This window comes from Nerophis lumbriciformis, linkage group LG07 (assembly GCF_033978685.3).
Source record: "Nerophis lumbriciformis linkage group LG07, RoL_Nlum_v2.1, whole genome shotgun sequence".
Taxonomy (NCBI): domain Eukaryota; kingdom Metazoa; phylum Chordata; class Actinopteri; order Syngnathiformes; family Syngnathidae; genus Nerophis; species Nerophis lumbriciformis.
Genome location: NC_084554.2, coordinates 8,216,726 through 8,243,809, shown reverse-complemented (window position 1 = coordinate 8,243,809; position 27,084 = coordinate 8,216,726). Strand labels below are relative to the sequence as shown.

Here is a 27,084-nt window from a genome sequence, read left to right as displayed (position 1 = left end):
TATAAGTTTGCTGGTTTCAAGAAATGTAATGCCAAGCGCATATCATTATGTCAAGATAATGGCACTAGCATTTACTTCATTTAAGAATATTTTACCAAGAAAAGTGCACTTAGTGAGAATATACTTATTTTAAGGTATTTTTGGGTTCATTGAGGTTAGCTAATTTGACTTGTTTTGGAAAGTCTTGACAAGCCAAATTTTCTTGTTCTATTGGCAGATAATTTTGCTTAGTTCAAATAAAATATCCCTAATTTTTGTGGGTTTTTTTTCTTGTTTTTGAACACTGACTTTTTGCAGTGTACGCAGAAATGTGTTCTTTTTTGCTAAAACTGCCCATTTAACACACGCACTGTATATCATGGCACGCACCGAGCCGCACACAGGTGCTTATATTTCCAATTGATTGCTGCACAATTCAGTCTCACCACTTTTAATATTCCCAAAATCTTGGCGTGGTTTGTTGTCGATTCCCAGAGAAAATCCCTTATTTTGAGAACAGGTATCTGCAATTACGTGCAAATGCCTGTCAGCTGGCACACTGCAAAAAGTCAGTGTTCAAAAACAAGAAAAAAAAAATACCAAAATGAGGGGTATTTTATTTGAACTAAGCAAAATTATCTGCCAATAGAACAAGAAAATTTGGCTTGTCAAGACTTTCCAAAACAAGTCAAATCAGCTAACCTCAATGAACCCAAAATACTTTAAAATAAGTATATTCTCACTAATAACAAGTGCACTTTTCTTGATAGAAAAAAAGAGACCTTTTTGCTCAATATGTTGAAAAATATTCTTAAATGAAGTAAGTGCTAGTGCCATTGTCTTGACATAATGATATGCATACATCATGATTTATTTTTTCATACTTGAAGTAAGAAATTATTACTTTAAAAAAGTAGTTTTATACTTGTGAGTGTTGATGACGCAGATTTGCAACAGTTGATATTCTAGTTTCAAGCATGTTTTACTCAATATAGGTCATCAAATCTCAGCAACAAGCTGTAATATCTTACTGAGATCATTTAGGACCAAAACCCTTAAGACAAGTAAAACACTCTAACATCAAATCTGCTTAGTGAGAAGAATGATCTTATCAGACAGAAAATAAGCAAATATCACCCTTAATTGAGAGATTTTATCTTAGATTTCAGTTTTTGCAGTGCACAATGGAAACAAGCCTTTTGGCTTTTTGTGCCATCTATTTGCCTTTTTTTAAAGCATTACATGGATTAAATTATTTAAGATGTCCAATAAACTTCTCAATCAATCAATCATTTAAAGCGGTCTGAGGTGTGCAAGTGAGGCAAAGAACAGAACGTCACACATCTTCACAAATGCATATTGTTGTCGTTGTCACATTTCATTTAAAATCACGGTTCAGGATTAGGTTGTGTACAAAGATTATATGTTGATATTTACCCATTTGACTGTTTAATTTTGTTTCAACAGGGTCATCCCGGTAAGGAGGGTCCGGCCGGGGAGAAAGGAGGCCAAGTAGGTGCCTTGTTTGCGTTTTAAAAGTTGAATAGAACACATTTTAGCGAGTGTAAATATCAGAAACGATCATTATCATAGATGATATCTGTTTATTACCTGACTGCTTATATGTTAGCTGCCTCTTTTTGTTTATTATGTATATTTTCTGCTGGATCCACTCTCTATTTCATGGTGCCCTTTTTTTCGCTGTAGCTGTTACATATACTGTAATATTGTACATGGTAATTGGGATTTGTTATATATTGTATATAGTATATGCAAATATAATATAATAATATAGTACATCAGTATATATTGTATACTGTATATGTGTACAGCTCCACTAATGGACATTGGAGTGTTACTTTCAAAGGCAAAATTAAAAGTATTGCTAGAAAATCATTTTATATGGGACTTTATTGTATTATATGCATAGTACATGTTCCTAAAAGAAAAAAAGCATAAAACACAGTGTATTTAAATATAATAAATGTAAAAAAGACAAAAATATTCTAAATAATCTAGTTTGGTTACGCCATGGAGATAGGTTGATTGGCAACACTAAAAATTGGCCCTAGTGTGGGAATGTGAGTGTGAATGTTGTCTGTCTATCTGTGTTGGCCCTGCGATGAGGTGGCGACTTGTCCAGGGTGTACCCCGCCTTCCGCCCGATTGTAGCTGAGATAGGCTGCAGTGCCCCCCGCGACCCCGAAGGGAATAAGCGGTAGAAAATGGATGGATGGATGGATGGTTACGCCATCATGAGCGCAACACAAGGTTGTAAAAGTTTAAACTACAATTCTAAATAAGATGTCAAAAGCAAACTGAAATCAAATACACACCTATTTAAATTTAGTAATACATAAATATGATGATTTATCAAAATATAAAAGAAATATACCTGAACAGAACGCTCATGATGGTTACACCAAAAAGTAACGCTATGAATCGCGTTTTTCCAAGTTTTTGGGGCATTTTTATGCTATTTCCAAGCATCTCCTTTTTATTATTGTTGATTTTAAATGGTCAAACTAATGCATATTATATATGCATGCCCTAGTAAACAAAAAAAAAGTCATATTTATTTTGATTATTACATTTTGAAGTGTGCGAATGTACCCATGACCAGAGCTGTACACATATATAATATGTAAATATTACGTATATGTTATATTGCTACTATGGTACATTTTTAGTCTACTTTATACCTTTTTGTGCCCTTGTGTGCATTATCCCCTTCCATCCTTTGTAACTGAGCTACTGTGTGGAACAATTTTCCCTGTGGATCAACAAGGGTTGTCTAAGTCTATTACGAGCAAAAAGGCCAATGACGCCTCAGCGAGTGTGTGGCCCACTCACTGGCTGTATTGACACTGCACTGATACTATGTCGGTGTTTCGTATTCATATACTGCACTTGATCTGCAAATAAAATAAAACAGTATCACTCATTGTGTTTCTTAGTACCGTAATAACTAATGATCACGGTGCTTTTTGCTTTGCATATTTTCCTTATTAACTAACGCAAAGGTACTCATTTTGGAGAATAAACATTCGAATGATTAGCATTACAAAGACACAAGTATGTTCCGTGACTTTTAAGACGAGTTTAACGACACAAGATCCAATGAACCTCTCGTTCTTCTCTAGGGTCCGTTTGGTCCACAAGGTCCCATTGGTTATCCTGGCCCTCGTGGTGTCAAGGTAAGATGGTCAAACATTTACTTAAGTCTTCTACCTTCATATGATATGATAATGAATGTGCTTCCTGTTCTACAGGGTGCCGACGGTGTCCGGGGGCTGAAAGGTTCAAAGGGAGAGAAGGTAAACAAACGTACAAGCCAGAACTCAGAAAGGCTGTGAGTTTTGTCTGCATTTCTACTTCAGACCTTGGTGCAGGACTTCAGTCTATTTGTGTGTACTTTCTATGGACGCTGTGGCAAAACAAATATGATTAGAAAATACTAATTAACTGTCCTGGGTCACTTTGTTTTGGGTTTTATTTGTGTCACAAGCAGCACTTTGGAACGAGGTCGGTCGCATTTTTGGAAAAATGAATCTAGAGAGGTCTGAATACTTGCTAAATATACGGACACCGTTGCTAAATTGGCACAAAGGGGTCCTTGTTGCTATGTGCTCTTATTCTCTGGCAGACTAGGGCAATAAAGTCGCGTGCAATTTTTGTGTAAAGACTTATGTTTAGAAGCAAAGTTAGGATGCCATCTAGTGGACAAAGTTGGAACAACAAGATACGTTCACAGACAGTCCTGTTGTGATGTGTTTCTTTTTATTTTATACATATATTCTCTCCAGCCAGCAGGCACAAGACATTGAAACAACGTTGAGAACTCGTTGAATTAGTTCCTGACATTGAGCAACTCAAATACAACGTTGAAATAACATGCATTTTGACAACGTTTAATCAATGTTGGGTTCTGACGTTGATTTGACCATTGAATTTTGGTCATTTTCCAACCAATATTCAACAACACAAATACAACGTTGAAACAACATGCTTTTTGACGTTGTTGATTCAATGTCAGGTTGTGACGTTGATTTGACCGTTTAACACAACCAGTATTTTATAACTCAATCATAACGTTGAAACAACATGCTTTTTGACATCGTTTAAAAACGTTTTAAAAAACATTGGATTCTGACGTTGATTTGACCATTGAATTTTGGTCATTTCCCAAGTAATATTTTACAACACAAATACAACGTTGAAACAACATGCTTTTTGACGACGTTTAATCAATGTTAGATTCTGACAATGATTTGACCATTGAAATTTTGGTAATTTTCCAACCAATATTAAACAACTCAAACCTAACGTTGAAACAACATGCTTTTTGACGACGTTTAATCAATGTTGGGTTCTTACATTGATTTGACCATTGAAATTTTGGTCATTTTCCAACCAATATTAAACAACTCAAACCTAACGTTGAAACAACATGCTTTTTGACGACGTTTAATCAATGTTGGGTTCTTACATTGATTTGACCATTGAATTTTGGTCATTTTCCAACCAATATTAAACAACACTAATACAACGTTGGTTGCTTTTCGACGACATTGATTTAATGTCTGGTTGTGACGTTGATTTGACCATTGAAATTTGGTCATTTTCCCAATCGATATTCTACAACTCCAACATAACGTTGAAACAACATACTTTTTGACGACGTTGATTCAATGTCAGGTTGTGATGTTGATTTGACCATTGACATTTTGGTCATATTGGTGTCATGTCTTTTGGATCATGTTTTGTTTTGTTTAGTTATTGGACTCTTTAGTTTCTGTTTACGCTTCATTGTTTTTGTTTCCATGACTACCCATTAGTTCACCTGTCCTCATGTCACGCACCTGTCTCATGCTTTGCACTTGCGCACCTGTCACTAATTATGTCACTGCTATTTAAGCCTGTCTGTTTCTGTTGATCGTCCTGGTGACATTATCCATACTACCTCTGCTACCCATGACATTCCTGTTTACTATAGTTCATGCTTCATGCCATGCCACAGTAAGTGTTTTTGTTTCATGTTCATAGTTAATTGCCTTTGTGCTAGTCTTTTGGTTTCATTAGTCAAGTTTGTTCTCCGCCATTGTGCGCGCCTTTTGTTTGCTTCTTTTTTTGTAGTTTGTTAGTGTTTAAATAAATATGTACTCCCCTCCAAGCCATGTCCGATCCAGCTTTACTTGCATCTCGGGAAAACAAACAACCCATAGTCCAAGTCTTGACAGTTGGGTTCTGACGTTAATTTGACCGTTTAATTGTGGTCATTTTTGGACCAATATTAAACGTCTAATCAATGTTGGATTTTGACATTGATTTGACCATTGAATTTTGGTCATTTTCCAAACAATATTAAACAACACAAATACAACGTTGAAACAACATGCTTTTTAACGACGTTGATTCAATGTCAGGTTGTGACGTTGATTTGACCATTGAAATTTGGTCATTTTCCAACCAATATTAAACAACTCAAACATAACGATGAAACAACATGCTTTTTGACTACGTTTAATCAATATTGGGTTCTGACGTTAATTTGATCATTGAAATTTGGTCATTTTCCCAACCTATATTCTACAACTCAAACATAACATAATTTAAATTTTCCTGAGGGAACTCTCCTGAAGGAATCAATAAAGTACTATCTATCTATCTATAACGTTAAAACAACATGCTTTTTGACGACGTTTATTCAATGTCAGGTTGTGACGTTGATTTGACCATTGAAATTTGGTCATTTTCCAACCAATATTAAACAACTCAAACCTAACGTTGAAACAACATGCTTTTTGACGACCTCTAATCAATGTTGGATTCTGACGTTGATTTGACCATTGAAATGTTGGTCATTTTCCAACCAATATTAAACAACTCAAACTTAACGTTGAAACAACATGTTTTATGACAGCGTTTAATCAATGTTGGATTCTGACGTTGATCTGACCATTGAAATTTGGTCATTTTCCAACCAATATTAAACAACACTAATACAACGTTAAAACAACATGCTTTATGACAACGTTTAATCAATGTTGGATTCTGACGTTGATCTGACCATTGAAATTTGGTCATTTTCCAACCAATATTAAACAACTCAAACTTAACGTTGAAACAACATGTTTTATGACAGCGTTTAATCAATGTTGGATTCTGACGTTGATCTGACCATTGAAATTTGGTCATTTTCCAACCAATATTAAACAACACTAATACAATGTTAAAACAACATGCTTTATGACGTTTAATCAATGTTGGATTCTGACGTTGATCTGACCATTGAAATTTGGTCATTTTCCAACCAATATTAAACAACTCAAAGATAACTTTGAAACAACATGCTTTTTGACGACGTTTAATCAATGTTGGATTCGTACATTGATTTGACCATTGAATTTTGGTCATTTTCCAACCAATATTAAACAACACGAATACAACTTTGACACAACATGCTTTTCGACGACATTGATTCAATGTCAGGTTGTGACGTTGATTTGACCATTGACATTTTGGTCATTTTCCAACCAATATTAAACAACTCAAACTTAACGTTAAAACAACATGCTTTATGACAACGTTTAATCAATGTTGGATTCTGACGTTGATCTGACCATTGAAATTTGGTAATTTTCCAACCAATATTAAAAGACTCAAACACAACGTTAAAACAACATGCTTTTTGACGACGCACAATCAATGTTGGGTTCTGACGTTAATTTGACCGTTTAATTTTGGTAATTTTTCAACCAATATTAAACGTCTAATCAATGTTGGATTTTGACATTGATTTGACCATTGAATTTTGGTCATTTTCCAACCAATATTAAACAACACAAATACAACGTTAAAACAACATGCTCTTTGACGACGTTGATTCAATGTCAGGTTGTGACGTTGACTTGACCATTGAATTTTTGGTCTTTTCCCAACCAACAACGTGGGACATCAACGTTGTCTCAATTTACAAACACAGCTATTTTGCAACGTTGTTTCAACGTCAGTTTTAAAGGACAGGTACGTATAATCAACGTTGTATCAATGTCTTGCGCCTGCTGGGGTATTTCCTTCTTACAAATAAACAAAATCCTTAATACGAATATACGTTGAGGTTTTTGCATAACACCGGGGAGAATTAGCAGTTGAAAAGGTGACATTGCCAACTACTTCAGCGTATTAATCCTATATTAAAAGTATAAACGTGGCACAAAATATAGTTTCGACAATAGAAGACTGATTTTAGGTTGATGTGAATCCCTTGCGGCTGCACCGTTGCTCGGAAGGGGTCACTCGATGGCCTCCTCCAGAGGAGGCAAAGACTTAGTGTGAATATAAAGCTGTCACGCACAAGGCTTCTCTCGCTCTCAAAGAACAATGCAGTTCATCTGGAGGCGTTTGAAGTGTTTGCCTTTGTGTGCGTAGAATTTAAAACGAACGGCGTCTTTGAATTATCAGAGGCGTTCACCGGGGGATCGATACCGCTACGGCGTCGTATGAAATAGATAATCGAGCTGTGTGATGTCGTCGTCTCCATAGTGATGTTGTCTTTCTGAATTATTAAAGCAGAAATCCAAAGGGGGGTTTGTCATGAATAAGGGATGGGCTTTACCTCAAGTGCGTGTGGGACAGGGTGTGACGTTTAAGGCCGTGCTGCAGTGTCCTTCAAATAGAATGAAAAGGGACAGGTGACACCAGCATATTTCAGTAACATTCATTTACGATTAATAGTGCAACATTTTATTTATGTTTTATCAGCGGTCCACCGAATGTGCGAAATTGGTGCATTAGGATTATGTGCACGTGCTGTTTCACAATCTGGCCAGCAGATGGCAGCATGGATAATTTCATCCCTAAAGCGTCAACACTGCATGTAATAATTGACCAAAATAGTCTGATAATTACATTTAAAGGATGATACTGGGTAATCATGCATATTATAAAAGTTATTTTCTTGTTTTAGGGTGAAGATGGCTTCCCTGGCTTCAAAGGGGACATGGGTATCAAAGGAGACCGGGTAAGGAATACTTCACCCCGTTTATTAAAAGATGTTTCAAATGTTATACAGATTTTTTTTTTTTTTAATTGGGCATTAGGGTGAGCTCGGCATGTTGGGGCCCCGCGGAGAGGACGGTCCTGAGGGTCCGAAGGGTCGATCTGGCCCCAACGGGGAGTCGGGTCCCCTCGGTCCAGCTGGAGAGAAGGTCACTTAAATCCATACGTTTCCTCTCATCTGCTTGGCTAAAATGATGAATTTATTGATTATGATTATTATTGTAATTATGATTCAGGGTAAACTGGGAGTTCCAGGATTGCCGGGATATCCAGGAAGACAAGGACCCAAGGTAAGTTAGTGTTGTTGTTGTTTCGCATTTATTTCGAACATGTATGCAATTAAAAGTGATGCATCACATAGTTGTGTCTTAGCGTATAATATATATATATATATATATATACACAAGTATTTGTGTATATATATATATATATATATACACATTCATATGTATATATATACAGATACATGTGTGTATATATATATATATATATATATATGTATACAGTATATGTACTGTATATACGTGTATGTATGTATATATATATATATATATATATATATATATATATATATATATATATACATATGTGTGTGTGTGTGTGTGTGTGTGTGTGTGTGTGTGTGTATATATATATATATATACATACATACTTACACATACATACACACATTATATATACACACATATATACATTCACATTATAGATATATATATGTGTGTGTATATATATGTATATATATATACACGTATATCTGTATATATGCATATATGTATATATACATATATACGTATTCAGTATATGTATATATACGTGTATATATATACATACATACAGTATATTTATATATACATACATACAGTATATTTATATATAAACATACATATATGTATATATATATATATATATACACACACACACCTATAGATATAGACACGTATATACACACATACAAACACACACATAAACATACACATTACCCATTATATGTATATATGTGTGTGTATATATACACGTATATATGTATATATATACATGCATATATGTATATATACATACATATATACTGTATGTATATATATATATATATATAAATATATATACTTACAAACACACACATTTCTATACACACATATACACATACACACAAACATATATACATACATACATACACAGACATTTATATGTACACATATATACATAAACACGTACACACACACATATATACATACATACATACACATTATATATATGTGTGTGTATATGTATATATATGATAAAAAAAATGTGATTTTGCATGTTTTCACTCAACATATTTGTTTTTTAATTTTTCCAATGCAACTTGTGGTGACACACCACAATGTGGTAAGATCATTTTTAATTTCCCTTAACGTTAGTTTGTTTTAACAGACATTTGTACATCTACATCTACATATACGGTCATGTTCACTTGTTTTTTAGCGCTCACCCGTTTGTCAAACACACCATCTGTGTCCTGTGCGTGTGTACACATGGTCGTAGGAGGAATCATTTCATTGTACGTGAGCCCCATGTCCATCTTTGTCGTTTCCACGTAACAGTAGTTGGTGTGATCACAGAATGCAGAGACGGCAGGCAAAGTGCAGAAAAGAAGGTCTTTTAATTTGAACGAGGCAGGCAAAAAGCCAAAGGCACACCATCAACGTTAGAATATTAACATATAATAAATAATATTTTAAAAATACACAATATATTATATATTTGTGTTGAGTATAGATGATATGATATCAATTAACTATCATCACAAATCCAATGCACAATCTGTTGAATATGCAGTGTAATATTGAAGAACCTGTGATGCACACTGGTCCACTACAGTGGACAGCTATTTAAATGTTGTTTTGTCCTTTATCCGGGAATCGTAATGTTTTAAGGTTGCGCATCAATCGCTACAGCGGACGCTATTGTGTCTTGCCATACGCTGCCACCCAGTGGTCAGCTGTTCTTGGTGCGAACAAACAAAAAAAACAGGATAAGAACAGGATATGATTATCTGTCCATTTTTTCTGTTCCGGAGACCCTTGCAGGTATAAAAATGAGAGTGACATCAAGCAACAGCTGGGGAGAGTTTTAAATATTTGAGTGAACAATCATGCGCAAAATTGGACTTATTGTCCTGGAAATAAGATAATATGGCAATTGTTAAACTCATTACGAACATTATTTACAGTGAATAATGAAAGTAGGTCTTCCAACCTAGTGGACATTTCACCAACTCCCTGAAAAATGTATGTTTTTTTTGTTTCTTTTAATGCAGTTGACATTGTTTTTCCTGCCTGGAGAGTAATAAAAACATTTGGGCGACATAAATTCTGAAGCAGGTTCAAATTTATATATCACCTTCCTCCTTTTTGGCAGGGCTCAAGCGGTTTCCCTGGCTTCCCTGGAGCCAACGGAGAGAAAGGTGCCAGGGTAAGTAACAGACTGTGGCCCCAGCGTCTTATTTAACAGGGGTGTCCCGACACAACGTTTGCTTGGAGCCTTGAATACCGATAGTGATATCATATCAGCACGAATCATGCACACATTTATTATTTAGGCATTGTGGCCACAATGGTTCATTAAGTTAAGCTCATGGTGCATTAAATTGAATGCTGCGGACACGTTTGTTACTGGATGCTTCTGTCTTAGAGACTTGGTATGTTAAGTAATATGCTTGTTTACATTGACAAATATAGAATGCAATATTGCTCGAATAAGGACACTTATTACATATGTTTAGCTTGTGTGCTATTGTGTGCTTAGCTATTGTGTAGCTGCTCGTAGCTTGTAGCCTTCCATGTTTACCTTTTTGTAAATGACTTCACTAAAATAAAAGACCAACTTTTTAGCTGTAAATAACAAAGTAAACACGTTGCAGGACTGCTTTTATCGGAGCGCTTTCTAGATATCAGAGTTCAGATGATATTTGCTGATATCGAACCACTATCTGATATCAACACCCCTTATATTCAACACTACAAAGTACTGATTTTTGTTTTTTTTGTTATTCTAATAGGGTGTTGCAGGCAAAGCTGGTCCGAGAGGGCAGAGAGGTCCAACGGTATGCTGTGATTATTGCATAGCATCCATAGTTTATTACTTTTAAATGCATAACAGTCGTATCATTTAGTTGTATGTTGTTATTATTATAGGGTCCCCGTGGGGCTCGAGGAGCCAGAGGTCCAACTGGAAAGCCTGGCGCAAAGGTACATTCATTATTACTCTTTCAAGGAGAAAAATGTAAAAGAGAAACTGTTGCTTTTCGACCAAATCTAATCTGAACCATGCCGCTTTCAAGTACAAATAAGCAAGTTATTGATCATTTGTTGTTGTGTATTTGCAGGGCACATCGGGCAACGACGGTCCTCCGGGCCCGCCTGGTGAGAGAGTAAGTCCATGATGCAAGAGTCTGACTAAACCAAGGCTCAGTTTGGCAGTTCAGTCCTTACGTTTTCATTTAAGCATGACAAGACATTGAAACAACGTTGAGCACTTGTTGATTTAGGTCCTGACGTTGGGCAACTCAAACCTCCTGTTGAAACATGTTTTTTTGACGGCGCTCAATCAGTGTTGGGTTGACCATTGAATTTTGGTTATTTCCCAACCAATATTCTACAACACAAATACAACATGCTTTTTGACAAATGTTCCAAATCCTCCTTTTAATAATCCATATTTAGTTCTAACTATTTGCAAAGGGGTGGAAAGTTTCCGGTAAATTTCCGGAAATTTACCACGGGAAGTTAAGCTCGGGAAGTTGGTCATTTTGACCATTTTTTTATTATTCAAAGTTGAACACCGTCCATCTTATTCTGTAGAATAAGATGAGAAGCTTGTAAAACACTAATGCAATGCCACACACATATATAAATAGTCAGCTAAACAATTGGAGTAGTCTTTAAAAATATTTTACTTGTCAGGTTCAAACACTGATGACATCTATTAAACAAGACAAGAAGCAATAAATCAAACAGAGACAGAATAAAAATGTGTCTCAATGAGGAGAAATGCGTAGACCTGTGTCCTTGTACAGTGTCCCACCACGCTCTGACAAAAGATTGTACGCCTCCTCTTTTATTTGGTCTTTCCCTGATTACATGGCAACAGCTGTTTCTAAAGGAAGGGGGGTCGTAAACAGCCGCTGCCTTTGGCAACAAAACAGTTCAAAGAAAAGGTGCCTAGAGGGGAGTCAGGTCCTGCTTCCTCTCCGCTTTGTAGATCTCGGGTCAAGACAAAATCTTCCTGTGGATTACAATACATCAAAGAAACCGACAACTTCATGTCGCTTCCCATCCTCCACAGTGGAGTTTTACAAGCCTTTTGTTTGGTAGGATCAAAGACAGCTTTAGTCTGCTCGCCGGGAACTCATTGAAACACAAAGTTTTGTGATAACTTAGATACAATTATTCTGACATTACTGATGGACAAATGAATAGAAATAGGCCAGAAGAATACATGAACACTCAATCAGCATGCTAAATCGAACTATAAGCTACATTCTTGTATGACAACAGAATGGCTAGCAGAACAGAAGGCAAAGGAAACTACATGTTTTGATTTAGTATTTGCTAGTTGAACTTTACACATCACAAAAAAGGTAAATTCGAATCGCTAACATTGTTAGCATAAATGAATGGGCTTTAACATAGAGAAAATTAGCATCACGGCTAACGGAGAAATATTTTCGGTTCATTATGAGACCGTGGTAGTACATAAACCTAGCTAGCTGCAGATATTGGCCCCAAAATCATTTAACAAGTACAGGAACAGCTAGCTAGCTTGAGTGTATGTCTGCTGGAGTAGTCTACAGTCATACAGTAACAAGCAATTACACCACTATTAAACTTGAATACCATAGATCAAATATATTTACCCCATCAACACTTACCTGACTGGATGAAGTCCTTGGGCTCAAATACTAGTGTGGGCTATAGTGTGTAGCATGCTGGGAATTATCTGTGCATGTGATGGAAGAATGCACTGCACATGGGATGGAGGAATGCACAGTGCAGGGTTGAAATTTAACTGACTTTGCATTAAATCAGGTTGTTTTTGCTAGTAATCATGCTGCAGGATCTAGCATGTTGCATTCAATGATTATTCCCGTTAATTTCCCGTTAATTCCCATATATTCCCGCTAATTCCCATGGAAAGTTTCCAACTTTGAATATTCCCGGAATTTTGCAACCCTAGTTCTAACATCCCTTCTAATTCCAATGCATAACGAAATCTTCCTTTTGCAATGGGTACCGAATCATTGACTGTCTTATGTGTTTATTATAGGGTCCTCAAGGACCTCAGGGACCAGTGGGTTTCTCTGGGCCAAAGGGGCCACCTGTAAGTATTATTTATCTAATTCCATTTGTTTCTTACATTATTGATTCATGACTCTTAATACAGTCATTATTGATGTTATAGCCTAGAAGTGATATTTCTTGCAAAACTACCAATACTGACGATAAATCGCCACGAATATTGAATATCTCAATTTGTTCCTAACAGGGACCGCCTGGGAAGGACGGACTGCCCGGACACCCTGGCCAGCGTGGTGAGACAGTGAGTACTTTAAAAACAATGATGTTTTTAGCGAGCGACATGCCAATTAGACACGCCTTCCGATGGCCATCCAGCCAAAACTAAACATCGGACGTGAAATCTTTTCAGCCAGGGTGAAAGTAAACAAGTGTGTGAACAAAATGAGACATTAAGCACCGAGCTACGTGAAAGCATGGCTGAGCTACAGGAGGGGGTAATCCTGGTTTTTTGAGCGTTCTGCCGACAAAAACCTCCATTATAAAAGGTGGGTACCAATTCAATGGGCCCATAGCGATTTGTTTCCGGAATAGCGTCGCCATGGTAAGACGAAATGTTCCCAACTACAAATACCGCTGTCGGCACAATCGAGACCTTTCCGGCGATATAAGATATGTCGGGGTTCGTTGGCCGGTTCGTCTCGCATTAAGCGGCAAAATAAGATAGAAGAAGAATAAGTCGGGATAAGTCCAAGGAATATTAATATTATTTGAAATGTGGACAAGTGCCATAGAAAGTAAAGTCATTTTGTGTCATATAGCCAAGATTAAGTCAAGATACATTCCAAGGAAAATATTATTAATAGAGATGTCCGATAATGGCTTTTTTGCCGATATCCGATATTCCGATATTGTCCAACTCTTAATTACCGATTCCGATATCAACCGATACCGATATATACAGTCGTGGAATGAACACATTATTATGCCTAATTTTGTTGTGATGCCCCGCTGGATGCATTAAACAATGTAATAAGGTTTTACAAAATAAATCAACTCAAGTTATGGAAAAAAATGTCAACATGGCACTGCCATATTTATTATTGAAGTCACAAAGTGCATTATTTTTTCAACATGCCTAAAAACAGCAGCTTGGAATTTGGGACATGCTCTCCCTGACCATGAGGAGGTTGAGGTGAGTGGGATTGGGGGGTGTGGGGGTGTATATTGTAGCGTCCCGGAAGAGTTAGTGCTGCAAGGGATTCTGGGTATTTGCTCTGTTGTGTTTATGTTGTGCTACGGTGCGGATGTTCTCCCGAAATGTGTTTGTCATTTTTGTTTGGTGTGGGTTCACAGTGTGGCGCATATTTGTAACAGTGTTAAAGTTGTTTATACGGCCACCCTCAGTGTGACCTGTATGGCTGTTGACCAAGTATGCTTGCATTTACTTGTGTGTGTGAAAAGCCGTATATATTATGTGACTGGGCCAGCACGCAAAGGCAGTGCCTTCAAGGTTTATTGGCGCTCTGTACTTCTCCCTACGTCCGTGTACACAGCGGCATTTTAAAAAGTCATACATTTTACGTTTTGAAACCGATACCGATAATTTCCGATATTACATTTTAAAGCATTTATTGGCTGATAATATCGGCAGCCCGATATTATCGGACATCTCTAGATAAGTCCAATAATATTATTTGAAATGTGGAAAAGTGCCATAGAAAATGGATATTATGTTATTAGAGACATAAGAAGGAGCAGTCATTTGTGTCATAGAGCCAAGAATAAGTCAAGATACAAGAGTATACATTCCAAGGAAAATATAATGAATTAATATACGTATTTGACTCCAGCTTGAGTTTGTGAGTGGATAGAGGTTCGAGTTGATGACTCTCTTACTCTCTGACTTATACTCCGGTGCGACCTATACTCCGAAAAATACGGTAATTCTCTAAAGAAAGACTTAAAAAGTTGCAAGAATATATTTGAATTTAAAAAGAGTTACAAAAATAGACAACTGGAATTATGTCAAACTGATTTTTGATTTTGATTTGGACTTGTCATTGTGAAAATGCTTAAAGGAAAATTAAAAAGTATGTTGCAGTTGGGGTGTTGGTTGAGGGAACAGTGATAAAGTCATCTAAAATAATTTGTGTTAAAAAGGGGGCAGATAAATATAAGAATAGTATTCTTCCATCTGCTCCTTTCTGATTATGGAAATGTATAAGAAACAAAAAACAATGAAAGTGTCAACTGTATGTGGCTTGTATATATGCTTTTTCATGAAAGGAATAAAAATAAATGATGATGATGATGATGATGAGCGCTGCTGAGCCCATATTTTCTTTCCTCATACTTGTGGCGCCCCTTTGAGAATGTCGCCCTTGGCAATCGTCCATCAGTGTTAATTTTGACAGATTCAGTTTTAGTTATAGTCTTTTGACGAAAATGTATTTTAGTTTCAGTCATATATCAGTCATCTAAATTAATTTAGTTTTAGACTAAAATTACAGAAAATTTGGTCGACTACAATATAAAGTGTAGAGGACAACGCACCTTTGAGGTAGTCTTAAAAGCACTTGTATGAGTTATTATTGCAGAGCACCTATAAAACTAATTTCACAACAAGACCTGAACTTTGTGAATATTTCAATAAGTACATTCCACACTATACCTTATTGTGTGTTATGTATTATTCAACATAAAAAAAAAACCAAATATATTTATGTTTTTTATTTAATGTTTATTGACATCCAGCATCAGACATTCCTATCCATTACATCATATTTGTATACATCTATTGTCTGCCCTAAATGTCAAAATATGTTTTTTGTTTACATCCCAACGATGCCTAAAACAAACCAAAGTAATAATGATATTAACAAATAACTACATTAAAAAAAAGAAGAAGAAGAAGAAATAAAAGAATATAAACAGATAGTAAATAAATAAATAGAAAAAAAACTACAGACATATAGGGAGTAGAGATGTCCGATAACATCGGGCTGCCGATATTATCGGCCGATAAATGCATTAAAATGTAATATCGGAAATTATCGGTATCTGTTTCAAAAAGTAAAATGTATTACTTTTTAAAACGCCGCTGCACGGAGCGGTACACGGACGTAGGGAGAAGTACAGAGCGCCATAAACCTTAAAGGCACAGCCTTTGCGTGTCGGCCCAGTCACATAATATCTACAGCCTTTCACACACAAGTGAATGCAATGCATAATTGGTCAATAGCCATACAGATCACACTGAGGGTGGCCGTATAAACAACTTTAACACTGTTACAAATATGCGCCACACTGTGAACCCACACCAAACAAGAACGACAAACACATTTCGGGAGAACATCCGCACCGTAACACAACGTAAACACAACAGAACAAATACCCAGAATCCCTTGCTGCACTAACTCTTCCGGGACGCTACAATATACACCCCCCGGTCCTATACCCTTCTCCCCCAACCCCCAACTCCGCCCACCTCATGCTCTCTCAGGGAGAGCATGTCCCAAATTCCAAGCTGCTGTTTTGAGGCATGTTAAAAAAATAATGCACTTTGTGACTTCAATAATAAATATGGCAGTGCAATGTTGGCATTTTTTTCCCATAACTTGAGTTGATTTATTTTGGAAAACCTTGTTGCATTGTTTAATGCATCCAGCGGGGCAGCACAACAAAATTAGGCATAATAATGTGTTTATTCCACCACTGTATATATCGGTATAGCTTGATATCGGAATCGGTAATTAAGAGTTGGACAATATCGGAATATCGGCAAAAAAGCCATTATCGGACATCTCTAATAAAGAGTAATCTTTTTTTAAACAGTACAATCACTTATTCGAGAAAATAAAATCAGGCCTATGGGGCGTGACATAGTTGACCCAGTTTTCCCAGTATGAAGTACATTTCTCCAATTTATAATTAATAAAAGCCGTTATCTTCTCCATTTTATAAATGTCCATTGTGGGGGAAAAAGAAGCAACATTTCAGCTAAAACAATGACTAAAATATTAGAAGAAACAAAGTAGTTTTATTCTAGATTGGCGGGCAAGCTCACCTATACGTACAACAAAAGTATTGATAGAGTAACCACTCTTGCTCCTTCTCTACTGTCTTTAATAGTAACAGTAATTCAGTACAGTGTGAGTCATTTGGAAATATTAGTTATACTGTTGTGTAGATGCCCAACGCTTCAAGTGGGTTGTATTTTTAACCAGAGAAAATGAAGCCACAGGGTTTACAACGTGTTGTGTTGTCTACCTTGCAAAAGTAGACACTACAAAATAGATATGTAACGATATGAGAGTTTCATATCACGGCTATTGTGACCAAAATGTATATAAAGGTTTATTTGAAATAAGGACAGATACAGAAACATAGATATCTGAAACATTTATCCAATGTATGCATCATAGTGTTTGTAGCCAAAGCTAATTTACAACACTTGTCCCCAACAACAACACAGACCTAAACATCATTAAAAATAGGAAAATAAAAAGAATGAGGCAAAGAGGAGTCGATAATTATGATAATAGTAATAATACAGACAAAGTGCAGACTAGATAAAAGCCAATAATAATAATAATAACACAGACAAAGTGCAGACTGGATAAAAAGCAATTAGTAAAAATTAGTAAAAACTAAACATGGGAACACGATTGTTGCTCAAATAGCTACAATTTTGTTTGTTTTTTGAAAGTGACAAGTGCAGGTATACTTTTCAAAGTGTCAGGTAGAGAGTTCCATAGTTCCGCTCCTTTTATTGAAAAGGCAGTCTGGGCAAAAGATGTTCTACGGAATGGAACGCAACAGTTATCACGGTTATCATTATTATTGTGAAAAGTACTAAAAAAAAAAACCTGCTACTTAGTGCACCATAGTTTGTGACACCTTGCACAGTGTACATTTCTCTTTTGCTCTCCGAATGACGAAGCACTCTTCATGCCGTCGTTAAACGGACGTGGATTTATAGCCGTAAAGCACGCTCCGGTATCGATACCGGCAATAAACACGCCAATGCACATTGCATTGCAGGACGTGCAAATAAAGATGAAGTGTATTTATTTCCGAGTGAGGTCGTAAATATTTGTGTTCCCGCGAAATAATACATAGCTGGATGTGTTATATCACCCTGATAGAGAGAAACATAAACAAAAAAAAAAGGGGGAAGGCAAGCGCTATGGACACACTTAACTTAAAATATGGCAACTCTTCTACCAGTTTTGACGTTATTTAGGTTGCTACAGTAAAACCCTACCACTGTATGCTGCAGATCTGGGCAAAATACGGCCCGCGGGCCACATGCGACCCATTAAGAGTTTCAACCCGGCCCGCCGGACATTTCTACATAATTTTGTGAGACCTTTAACATCAAAACTGTATTTGCCATTATGATGTGCAGGTCTGTTTTTAAATGACCGTAAGTCTTGAACTATAGAAAGTATTTCAATGGTTGAAATCTGCGCTTTTGGGTGTTATAGTAGTTATTACGGTAATCTACGTCACAGTAGCTCAGACCAGGAACAAAGCAGAGTGGGCGGGGTTTGTTTACAGAGCAGCCAGCCCGAAACGCATGTGTCAGGAACATATGCGGAAGCAGATTTTTACAACAAATTTCTGCATATAAGTGATAATATATCATATTGTTGGTGTTTATTATACTTTGCATTCATATTTTGCTGTTTTTTGTTGTGTTTTGCTTGATTGTAAAAGATGTCTATGGAGGAGCTGGTCTGTTGTTCATATGTTGTTAATATTCAGTGTTTTATTGTTCGTAGTTAATATTGTAAATTACACTTTCTTTATTTTAATGTATGTTTTGGGTCTCATTCAGTAAAAAAAACTGTAAAATTCCATTACGTTTTTTTGAGGTGGTCTGTCATAACTTTAACTCTGACATTGTGACTTTTGGTATTAGTGTTCCTACAAAAAAAGAGAAAAAAAAAGAAAAGGGGACTGTTGCGTTCGGACCAGTTGTTCCTCCCAGGGAATTCAAGTCGCAGGTCGCTCCTCAGCTCTTTACGACACTTAAAGCTGAGTAGAAACACCACCAGAGACAGAATAGGTATTTTGCAATATATTTGCAAAGCTTTGTAAATATATTGAGACCAGTCCAGCATAGAACATTCAATCGCGCAGCTAAGATGGTCTGCCCCCCCTTGAAAAACCCTCTCCCCTCTTAAGTCTCTCTTCCTCCCACCCTCGCAGTCTTGTCCCTCCAGCCAAAACACATGCCCATTGTCCTCCGCACCTGGACATAAGGCTAGATAAGAGAAAGGAGTATCTCTATTTCTTACATTCCTCACTCAAGGTTTAAGCACACAGTATTTGCAGACAACCAAAAGACCACAATTGGAAGAAAAACACTAGCTGTTTTGTAATATGTTTATGAAATGAAAAGAAGTAACACTTAAATACGGATATATGTAAATACCTGCCTCGACAGGACCCAAACACACACAGCAAAAAGTCAGTGTTCAAAAACAAGAAGAAAAAAAAATTAGGGGTATTTTATTATTTTTATATTTTATTATCTGCCAATAGAACAATAACATTTGGCTTGTCAAGACTTTCCAAAACAAGTAAAATTAGCTAACCTCAATAAACCCAAAAATACCTTAAAATAAGTATATTCTCACTAATAACAAGTGCACTTTTCTTGGTAGAAAAAAAAATATGAGACCTCTTTGCTCAATATGTTGAAAAATATTCTTAGATTAAGTAAATGCTAGTGCCATTATCTTGACATAATGATATGCGCTCAGCATCATGATTTCTTTTTTATGCTCGAAGTAAGAAATGATTACTTTAAAAAAGTAGTTTTATACTTGTGAGTGTTGATGACACAGCTTTGCAACACTTGATATTCTAGTTTCAAGCATGTTTTACTCAATATAGGTCATCAAATCTCAGCAACAAGCTGTAATATCTTACTGAGATCATTTAGGACCAAAACACTTAAAACAAGTAAAACACTCTAACATAAAATCTGCTTAGTGAGAAGAATGATCTTATCAGACAGAAAATAAGCAAATATCACCCTTATTTGAGATATTTCATCTTACTTAGATTTCAGTTTTTGCAGTGTACATAATTTTATTTAGACCTTTAACATCAAAACTGTATTTGCCATTATGATGTGCAGGTCTGTTTTTTAAATGACTTTAAGTCTTGAACTATAGAAAGTATTTCAATGGTTGAAATCTGCGCTTTTGGGTGTTATAGTAGTTATTACGGTAATCTACGTCACAGCAGCTCAGACCAGGAACAAAGCAGAGTGGGCGGGGTTTGTTTACAGAGCAGCCAGCCCGAAACGCATGTGTCAGGAACATATGCGGAAGCAGATTTTTACAACAAATTTCTGCATAAAAGTGATAATATATCATATTGTTGGTGTTTATTATACTTTGCATTCATATTTTGCTGCTGTTTACATTTTTGTTGTGTTTTGCTTGATTGTAAAAGATACACAACTAGGGATGTCCGATATTATCGGACTGCCGATATTATCGGCCGATAAATGCTTTAAAATGTAATATCGGAAATTATCGGTATCGGTTTCAAAAAGTAAAATGTATGACTTTTTAAAATGCCGCTGTGTACACGGACGTAGGGAGAAGTACAGAGCGCCAATAAAACTTAAAGGCACTGCCTTTGTGTGCCGGCCCAGTCACATAATATCTACGGCTCTTCACACACACAAGTGAATGCAAAGCATACTTGGTCAACAGCCATACAGGTCACACTGAGGGTGGCCGTATAAACAACTTTAACACTGTTACAAATATGCGCCACACTGTGAACCCACACCAAACAAGAATGACAAACATATTTCGGGAGAACATCCGCACCGCAACACAACATAAACACAGCAGAACAAATACCCAGAACCCCTTGCAGCACTAACTCTTCCGGGACGCCACAATGGACACCCCCCGCCCACAGAGCATGTCCCAAATTCCAAGCTGCTGTTTTGAGGCAGGTTAAAAAAAATCATGCACTTTATGACTTCAATAATAAATATGGCAGTGCCATGTTGGCATTTTTTTCCCATAACTTGAGTTGATTTATTTTGGAAAACATTGTTACATTGTTTAATGCATCCAGCGGGGCATCACAACAAAATTAGGCATAATAATGTGTTAATTCCACGACTGTATATATCGGTATCGGTTGATATCGGAATCGGTAATTAAGAGTTGGACAATATCGGAATATCGGATACCGGCAAAAAAGCCATTATCGGACATCTCTATGCACAACTATGGAGGAGCTGGTCTGATGTTCATATGTTGTTAATATTCAGTGTTTTATTGTTCATAGTTAATATTGTAAATCACACTTTCTTTATTTTAATGTACATTTTGGGTGTCCCATTCAGTAAAAAACTGTAAAATTCCATTACGTTTTTTTTTTTAGTTGGTCCGTCATAACTTTAACTCTGACATTGTGACTTTTGGTATTAGTGTTCCTGAAAAAAAAAAGGGAGCCAAATACACATACTGTACTGCAGATTTTTACAGCTAAATGTGTATATATCATTTATACACACATTGGCCCCCCCAGACACATTTTTTCTCTCAATGTGGCCCCCGAGTCAAAATATTTGCCCAGCTCTGGTATATACTGTATCGTTTACCTTCAATGCAGTTTTATCTTGGAATAAACTCACAACTTTTTGTGAAAAGAGGCGGTGTGCAGTTTAGTTTTGAGTTTGTGAATAGTCAGCGGGTCAAACCATCCCACATTTTTAAAATGATTGTACGCTTGTTTATTTGTTTAAAATAGATCCCTATTAGTTGGTCCTAAGCAGCAATTAGTCAAGGTAAAAAAACAACATTGAAACACACTCAAAAACAAGCTTTATATACAGTACATGCCAAAAGTTTGGACACGCCTTCTCATTGAATGTGTTTTCTTTATTTCCATGACTATTTACATTGTAGATTGTCACTGAAGGCATCAAAAGTATGATACCTGTGAAGGGAAAACCATTTCAGGTGACTAGCTCTTGAAGCTCATTGAGAGAATGTCAGGAGTGTGCGAAAAGTCATCGGAGCAAACTAGAATATAAAACATGTTGTGGAGGGGGGCGTGGCCTGCGGACCTGCAGCGAAGCGGGGTGTGCCAGGACCGGCTTCGAGATGATGATTAGATAAACACGCCCAGGTGGGCCATCTACGCTCCTGTCGCTGATCTCGAAGCCGGTCCTGGCACACCCCGCTTCGCTGCAGGTCCGCAGGCCACGCCCCCCTCCACAACATGTTTTTATTTATTTCACCTTTTTTTGTTAAGTACATAACTCCACATGTGTTCATTCATAGTTTTGATGTGCCAATCTACAATGTAAATAGTCATGAAAATAAAGAAAACGCATTGAATGAGAAGAAGTGTCCAAACTTTTAGCCTGTACTGATTGTGTAGTAAATACTGCACATACAAAGCAGTACTGCAATGAAATCAACAACAAACTGTTCATATATATAACATTTAAAACTGCATTTTGTATAATATCTTTTTAGTTGTCTAGTGGGTTGGCTGTGACTCAGTCAATTCAAACCTCCTCTTTCCAACATTCAGACGTACAAAATATATAATTATGGGCCTGCATACGCTTTAAAGAATGCCAAAACTCTTGCATTCTAAAAATATTATATTTTGGATAATATTTTAGAATGCAATCATTTTGGCATTCTTTGAGCTGGGGTGCCAAAGTGAACATGTGCCAGTGGGCCGCAGGCCAAAGACAGCAATTTTAAGTCGATATTGGAGCCTTGAGAGAATTGTCCGATACTGATTTTGATCCAGTGCAATATCAGCAGGAATCATACATACTTGTATTTTTTTTTTTTTTGGTATAGAATATTTTTTTTAAAATTGGATCAAGTGAAATTAGTCAAATTAGTGTTTTTCGGCAGGTGTGAAAAACACTAACCTATTTATTATGGACTTAAGCTGTCTTTAAGTTGAAGTGGAGTGGCATTTTGCTTATGACGCTGTACGTTTGATGATGTGGAATATGCAACTATAAATATTGATAGTTGTTTATATTGACAAATATGTTTTATTGTTCAATGATTATTATATATGTCTGCCTAGCTTGTGTGCTATTGAGTGCTTAGCTGTTGTGTAGCCCCTAGTAGCCTATAGCCGAGCATGTTTACCTTTGGTAAATGACTAGAGTAAAATAGAAGAAAAGTGTGTGCTCATTGGAAGACATTTAAATGTTAACTGTGAACACGATGCTTATATCAGAGATTTGACATGCAAACTGATATCATCCGATACTTGTTTTTTTTGGCTGATATCACGCCTACATCCTATGTGGATTTTGGGTTAGGAAACCCTCATTTAAAGCTTGAAACACAAATAACCAAAATGTAAAAATTTAAGTGCCCACCCTTTGGCGGGCCAAACAAAACGACTCAGCAGGCCAAATTTGGCCCACGGGCCCTTCTATAGGGACCCCTGCTTTAAAGTGTAAGGAAGCCCACAAGTATATATTGTGTACATCTGGCAACGCTGCAGCAACATCTATATTGGAAAAAGGAGGTTTATTATCTTGTCATCGTTACTCCTTTCCAGCGTGTGCAGCTAGACAGATAGTTAACAACATGAAGAAACAGAAGCTCCAGAAGTTTTGTAGAGGATTGATGTTCATTTTTTTTAATTAATTCCTCAGTTTTATGTCTTTACACGTCTTCCTTCGTTTAGGTTTGCAAGACTGACAATATAAACAAAATCTCAACCAATTCGAACTGTTCCACCATCCACACACTCCACTCACCTTGGACAGTCAAACTGCCATTTTCCAAGTTCCAAAGCAATTCCAGGAATTCCCTGGAAAGTTTTCACAGTCCACATTTTTCAACCTCTTTTGACCATTGCACTTTCAAAACATTCCTCTTAATAGGGACAACAAAAGTTAAAAATTGTTTGCCCGTACAAATTCCCGGTTTTTCCGAAATTCCAGGAATACCGAAATACCCATTTTCAATTCGGACTGTTACTACGTCAACATTTTTCAACCAATTAAAAAAATTCCAACCCATTTATATCATCTAGGACAATTGTTCTCGTATCAATATTTTCAAAAATTAGAGGTTTTCCTAAAACTCCCAAATTTCCGGGAAATTCTTATTTAAATGAATGGACATATTCATAGTTCTACAATGCCCTAAATTCTCCAAATGTTTCGCGTTTTTTAAACGCGATTCCAACCTTTCAACCATCCACCCACACTACTCTTCCGATATATCGAACGCAAAACATGTTTTCCCTTTCCCAAAATTCCCGGTTTTCCGGTATTTCTCCCCATTGAAAATGGGGAGAAATACCGATTTGAACCGTTCCACCATCCACACACTCCCCTCACATCGGACAGTCAAACTACCGTTTTCCGAGTTTAAAAAAATTCCAGGAATTCACTGGAAAGTTTTCACAGTCCACATTTTTCAACCGCTTTTGACCATTGCACTTTCAAAACATTCCTTAATTGGGACAACAAAAGTTTAAATTTTTTTCCCCGTACAAATTCCCGGTTTTCCCGACATTCCAGGAATTCCGAAATACCCATGTTCAATTCGGACTGTTACTATATCAACATTTTTTCAACCGATTTAAAAAATTCCAACCCATTTATATCATTTAGGGCAATTGTTCAAGTATTGATATTTTAAAAAATTCCAGGTTTTCCTAAAACTCACAAATTTCCGGGAAATTCGTATTTAAATGAATGGACATATTCATAGTTCTACAATGTCCTAAAAATTCTCCAAATGTTTTGCATTTTTTAAACGCGATTCCGACCTTTCAACCATCCACCCACACTACTCTTCCGATATATCGAACGCAAAACATGTTTTCCCTTTCCTAAAATTCCCGGTTTTCCAGTATTTCTCCCCATTGAAAATGGGAAGAAATACCGATTTGAACCGTTCCACCATCCACACACTCCACTCACCTCGGACAGTCAAACTACCGTTTTCCGAGTTTTAAAAAATTCCAGGAATTCCCTGGAAAGTTTTCACAGTCCACATTTTTCAACCGCTTTTGATCATTGCACTTTCAAAACATTCCTTAATTGGGACAACAAAAGTTTAATTTTTTTTTCCCCGTACAAATTCCCGGTTTTCTCGACATTCCAGGAATTCCGAAATACCCATGTTCAATTCGGACTGTTACTATATCAACATTTTTCAACCGATTTAAAAAATTCCAACCCATTTATATTATTTAGGGCAATTGTTCTAGTATTGATATTTTCAGAAATTCCAGGTTTTCCTAAAACTCCCAAATTTCCGGGAAATTTGTTTATAAATGAATGTACGTATTCATAGTTCTACAATACCCTAAAAATTCTCCAAATGTTTCGCATTTTTTAAACCGGATTCCGACCTTTCAACCATCCACCCACACTACTCTTCCGATATATCGAACGCAAAACATGTTTTCCCTTTCCCAAAATTCCCGGTTTTCCGGTATTTCTCCCCATTGAAAATGGGAAGAAATACCGATTTGAACCGTTCCACCATCCACACACTCCACTCACCTCGGACAGTCAAACTACCGTTTTCCGAGTTTAAAAAAATTCCAGGAATTCCCTGGAAAGTTTTCACAGTCCACATTTTTCAACCGCTTTTGATCATTGCACTTTCAAAACATTCCTTAATTGGGACAACAAAAGTTTAATTTTTTCCCCCGTACAAATTCCCGGTTTTCTCGACATTCCAGGAATTCCGAAATACCGATGTTCAATTCGGACTGTTACTAAATCAACATTTTTCAACCGATTTAAAAAATTCCAACCCATTTATATCATTTAGGGCAATTGTTCTAGTATTGATATTTTCAGAAATTCCAGGTTTTCCTAAAACTCCCAAATTTCCAGGAAATTTGTATATAAATGAATGTACGTATTCCTTAATTGGGACAACAAAAGTTTTAATTAAAAAAAAAAATTCCTGTACAAATTCCCAGTTTTCCCGAAATTCCAGGAATACCGAAATACCCATTTTCAATTCGGACTGTTACTATGTCAACATTTTTCAACCAGAAACAGAAGCTCCAGAAGTTTTGTAGAGGATTGATGTTCATTTTTTATTATTATTAATTCCTCAGTTTTATGTCTTTACACGTCTTCCTTCATTTAGGTTTGCAAGACTGACAATATAAACAAAATGATCATTACAAAACGTCCATTATGTACTTAATATAATGTCCATTGTGTATTTTACTTTAATAAAATAGAAGGTTTAGTGTTAATGCATTCACACAATAAAGTACACATATGTGTTATGTGCTACTAAATTGCTGTAAATTGGAAAAGGTTTAGGAATAAATAAGCTCTGCTTCTTCCTGCTCCTTTTCAAATATGTAAATGTGTCAACTATATGATGTATCGCTTGTAATTGCGTGCATAAAACCAACAACAATCAACTTAATCACTAATCAAGAGCAGGTGTGGAGAATCAGTGCACCAACCAAATGAAGACAGACAGTACGTGAACCAAAAATAAGAGCGCTGGACAGGAAATAGTGCCAAAAACACAGGAAAATGCGGTAGAAAATGCATAGATGCATAATGACATATGTTTAAAAAAAAAAAAAAAGTTATGTTTTTCATACATGAGTATGTTGTATATTTGCAAAGGAATATACTGCACACTTAACAAAATAAGAGCGTCAATGTAAATTTCAGAGTATTGTAATGTAACACAATATGGTGTGCATATGAAGGGTAAAGAAGGATAAAACGTGT

The 27,084-nt window shown here is 36.4% G+C and overlaps 1 protein-coding gene across 3 annotated transcripts in view; it reads left to right on the top strand.

Moving 5' to 3' along the window:
• The window catches only part of col11a1a (collagen, type XI, alpha 1a), a 243,243-nt gene that overhangs the window by 146,416 nt on the left and 69,743 nt on the right, over positions 1-27,084 (top strand). For all 3 annotated transcript variants that reach the window (XM_061965881.2, XM_061965879.2, XM_061965880.2), the window contains 12 exons: positions 1,447-1,491; positions 3,123-3,176; positions 3,252-3,296; positions 7,949-8,002; positions 8,082-8,189; positions 8,277-8,330; positions 10,438-10,491; positions 11,078-11,122; positions 11,214-11,267; positions 11,405-11,449; positions 13,345-13,398; positions 13,564-13,617. In XM_061965881.2, the coding sequence (XP_061821865.1) occupies positions 1,447-1,491; positions 3,123-3,176; positions 3,252-3,296; positions 7,949-8,002; positions 8,082-8,189; positions 8,277-8,330; positions 10,438-10,491; positions 11,078-11,122; positions 11,214-11,267; positions 11,405-11,449; positions 13,345-13,398; positions 13,564-13,617 (666 nt within the window). The remainder of the gene's footprint in view (positions 1-1,446; positions 1,492-3,122; positions 3,177-3,251; positions 3,297-7,948; positions 8,003-8,081; positions 8,190-8,276; positions 8,331-10,437; positions 10,492-11,077; positions 11,123-11,213; positions 11,268-11,404; positions 11,450-13,344; positions 13,399-13,563; positions 13,618-27,084) is intronic.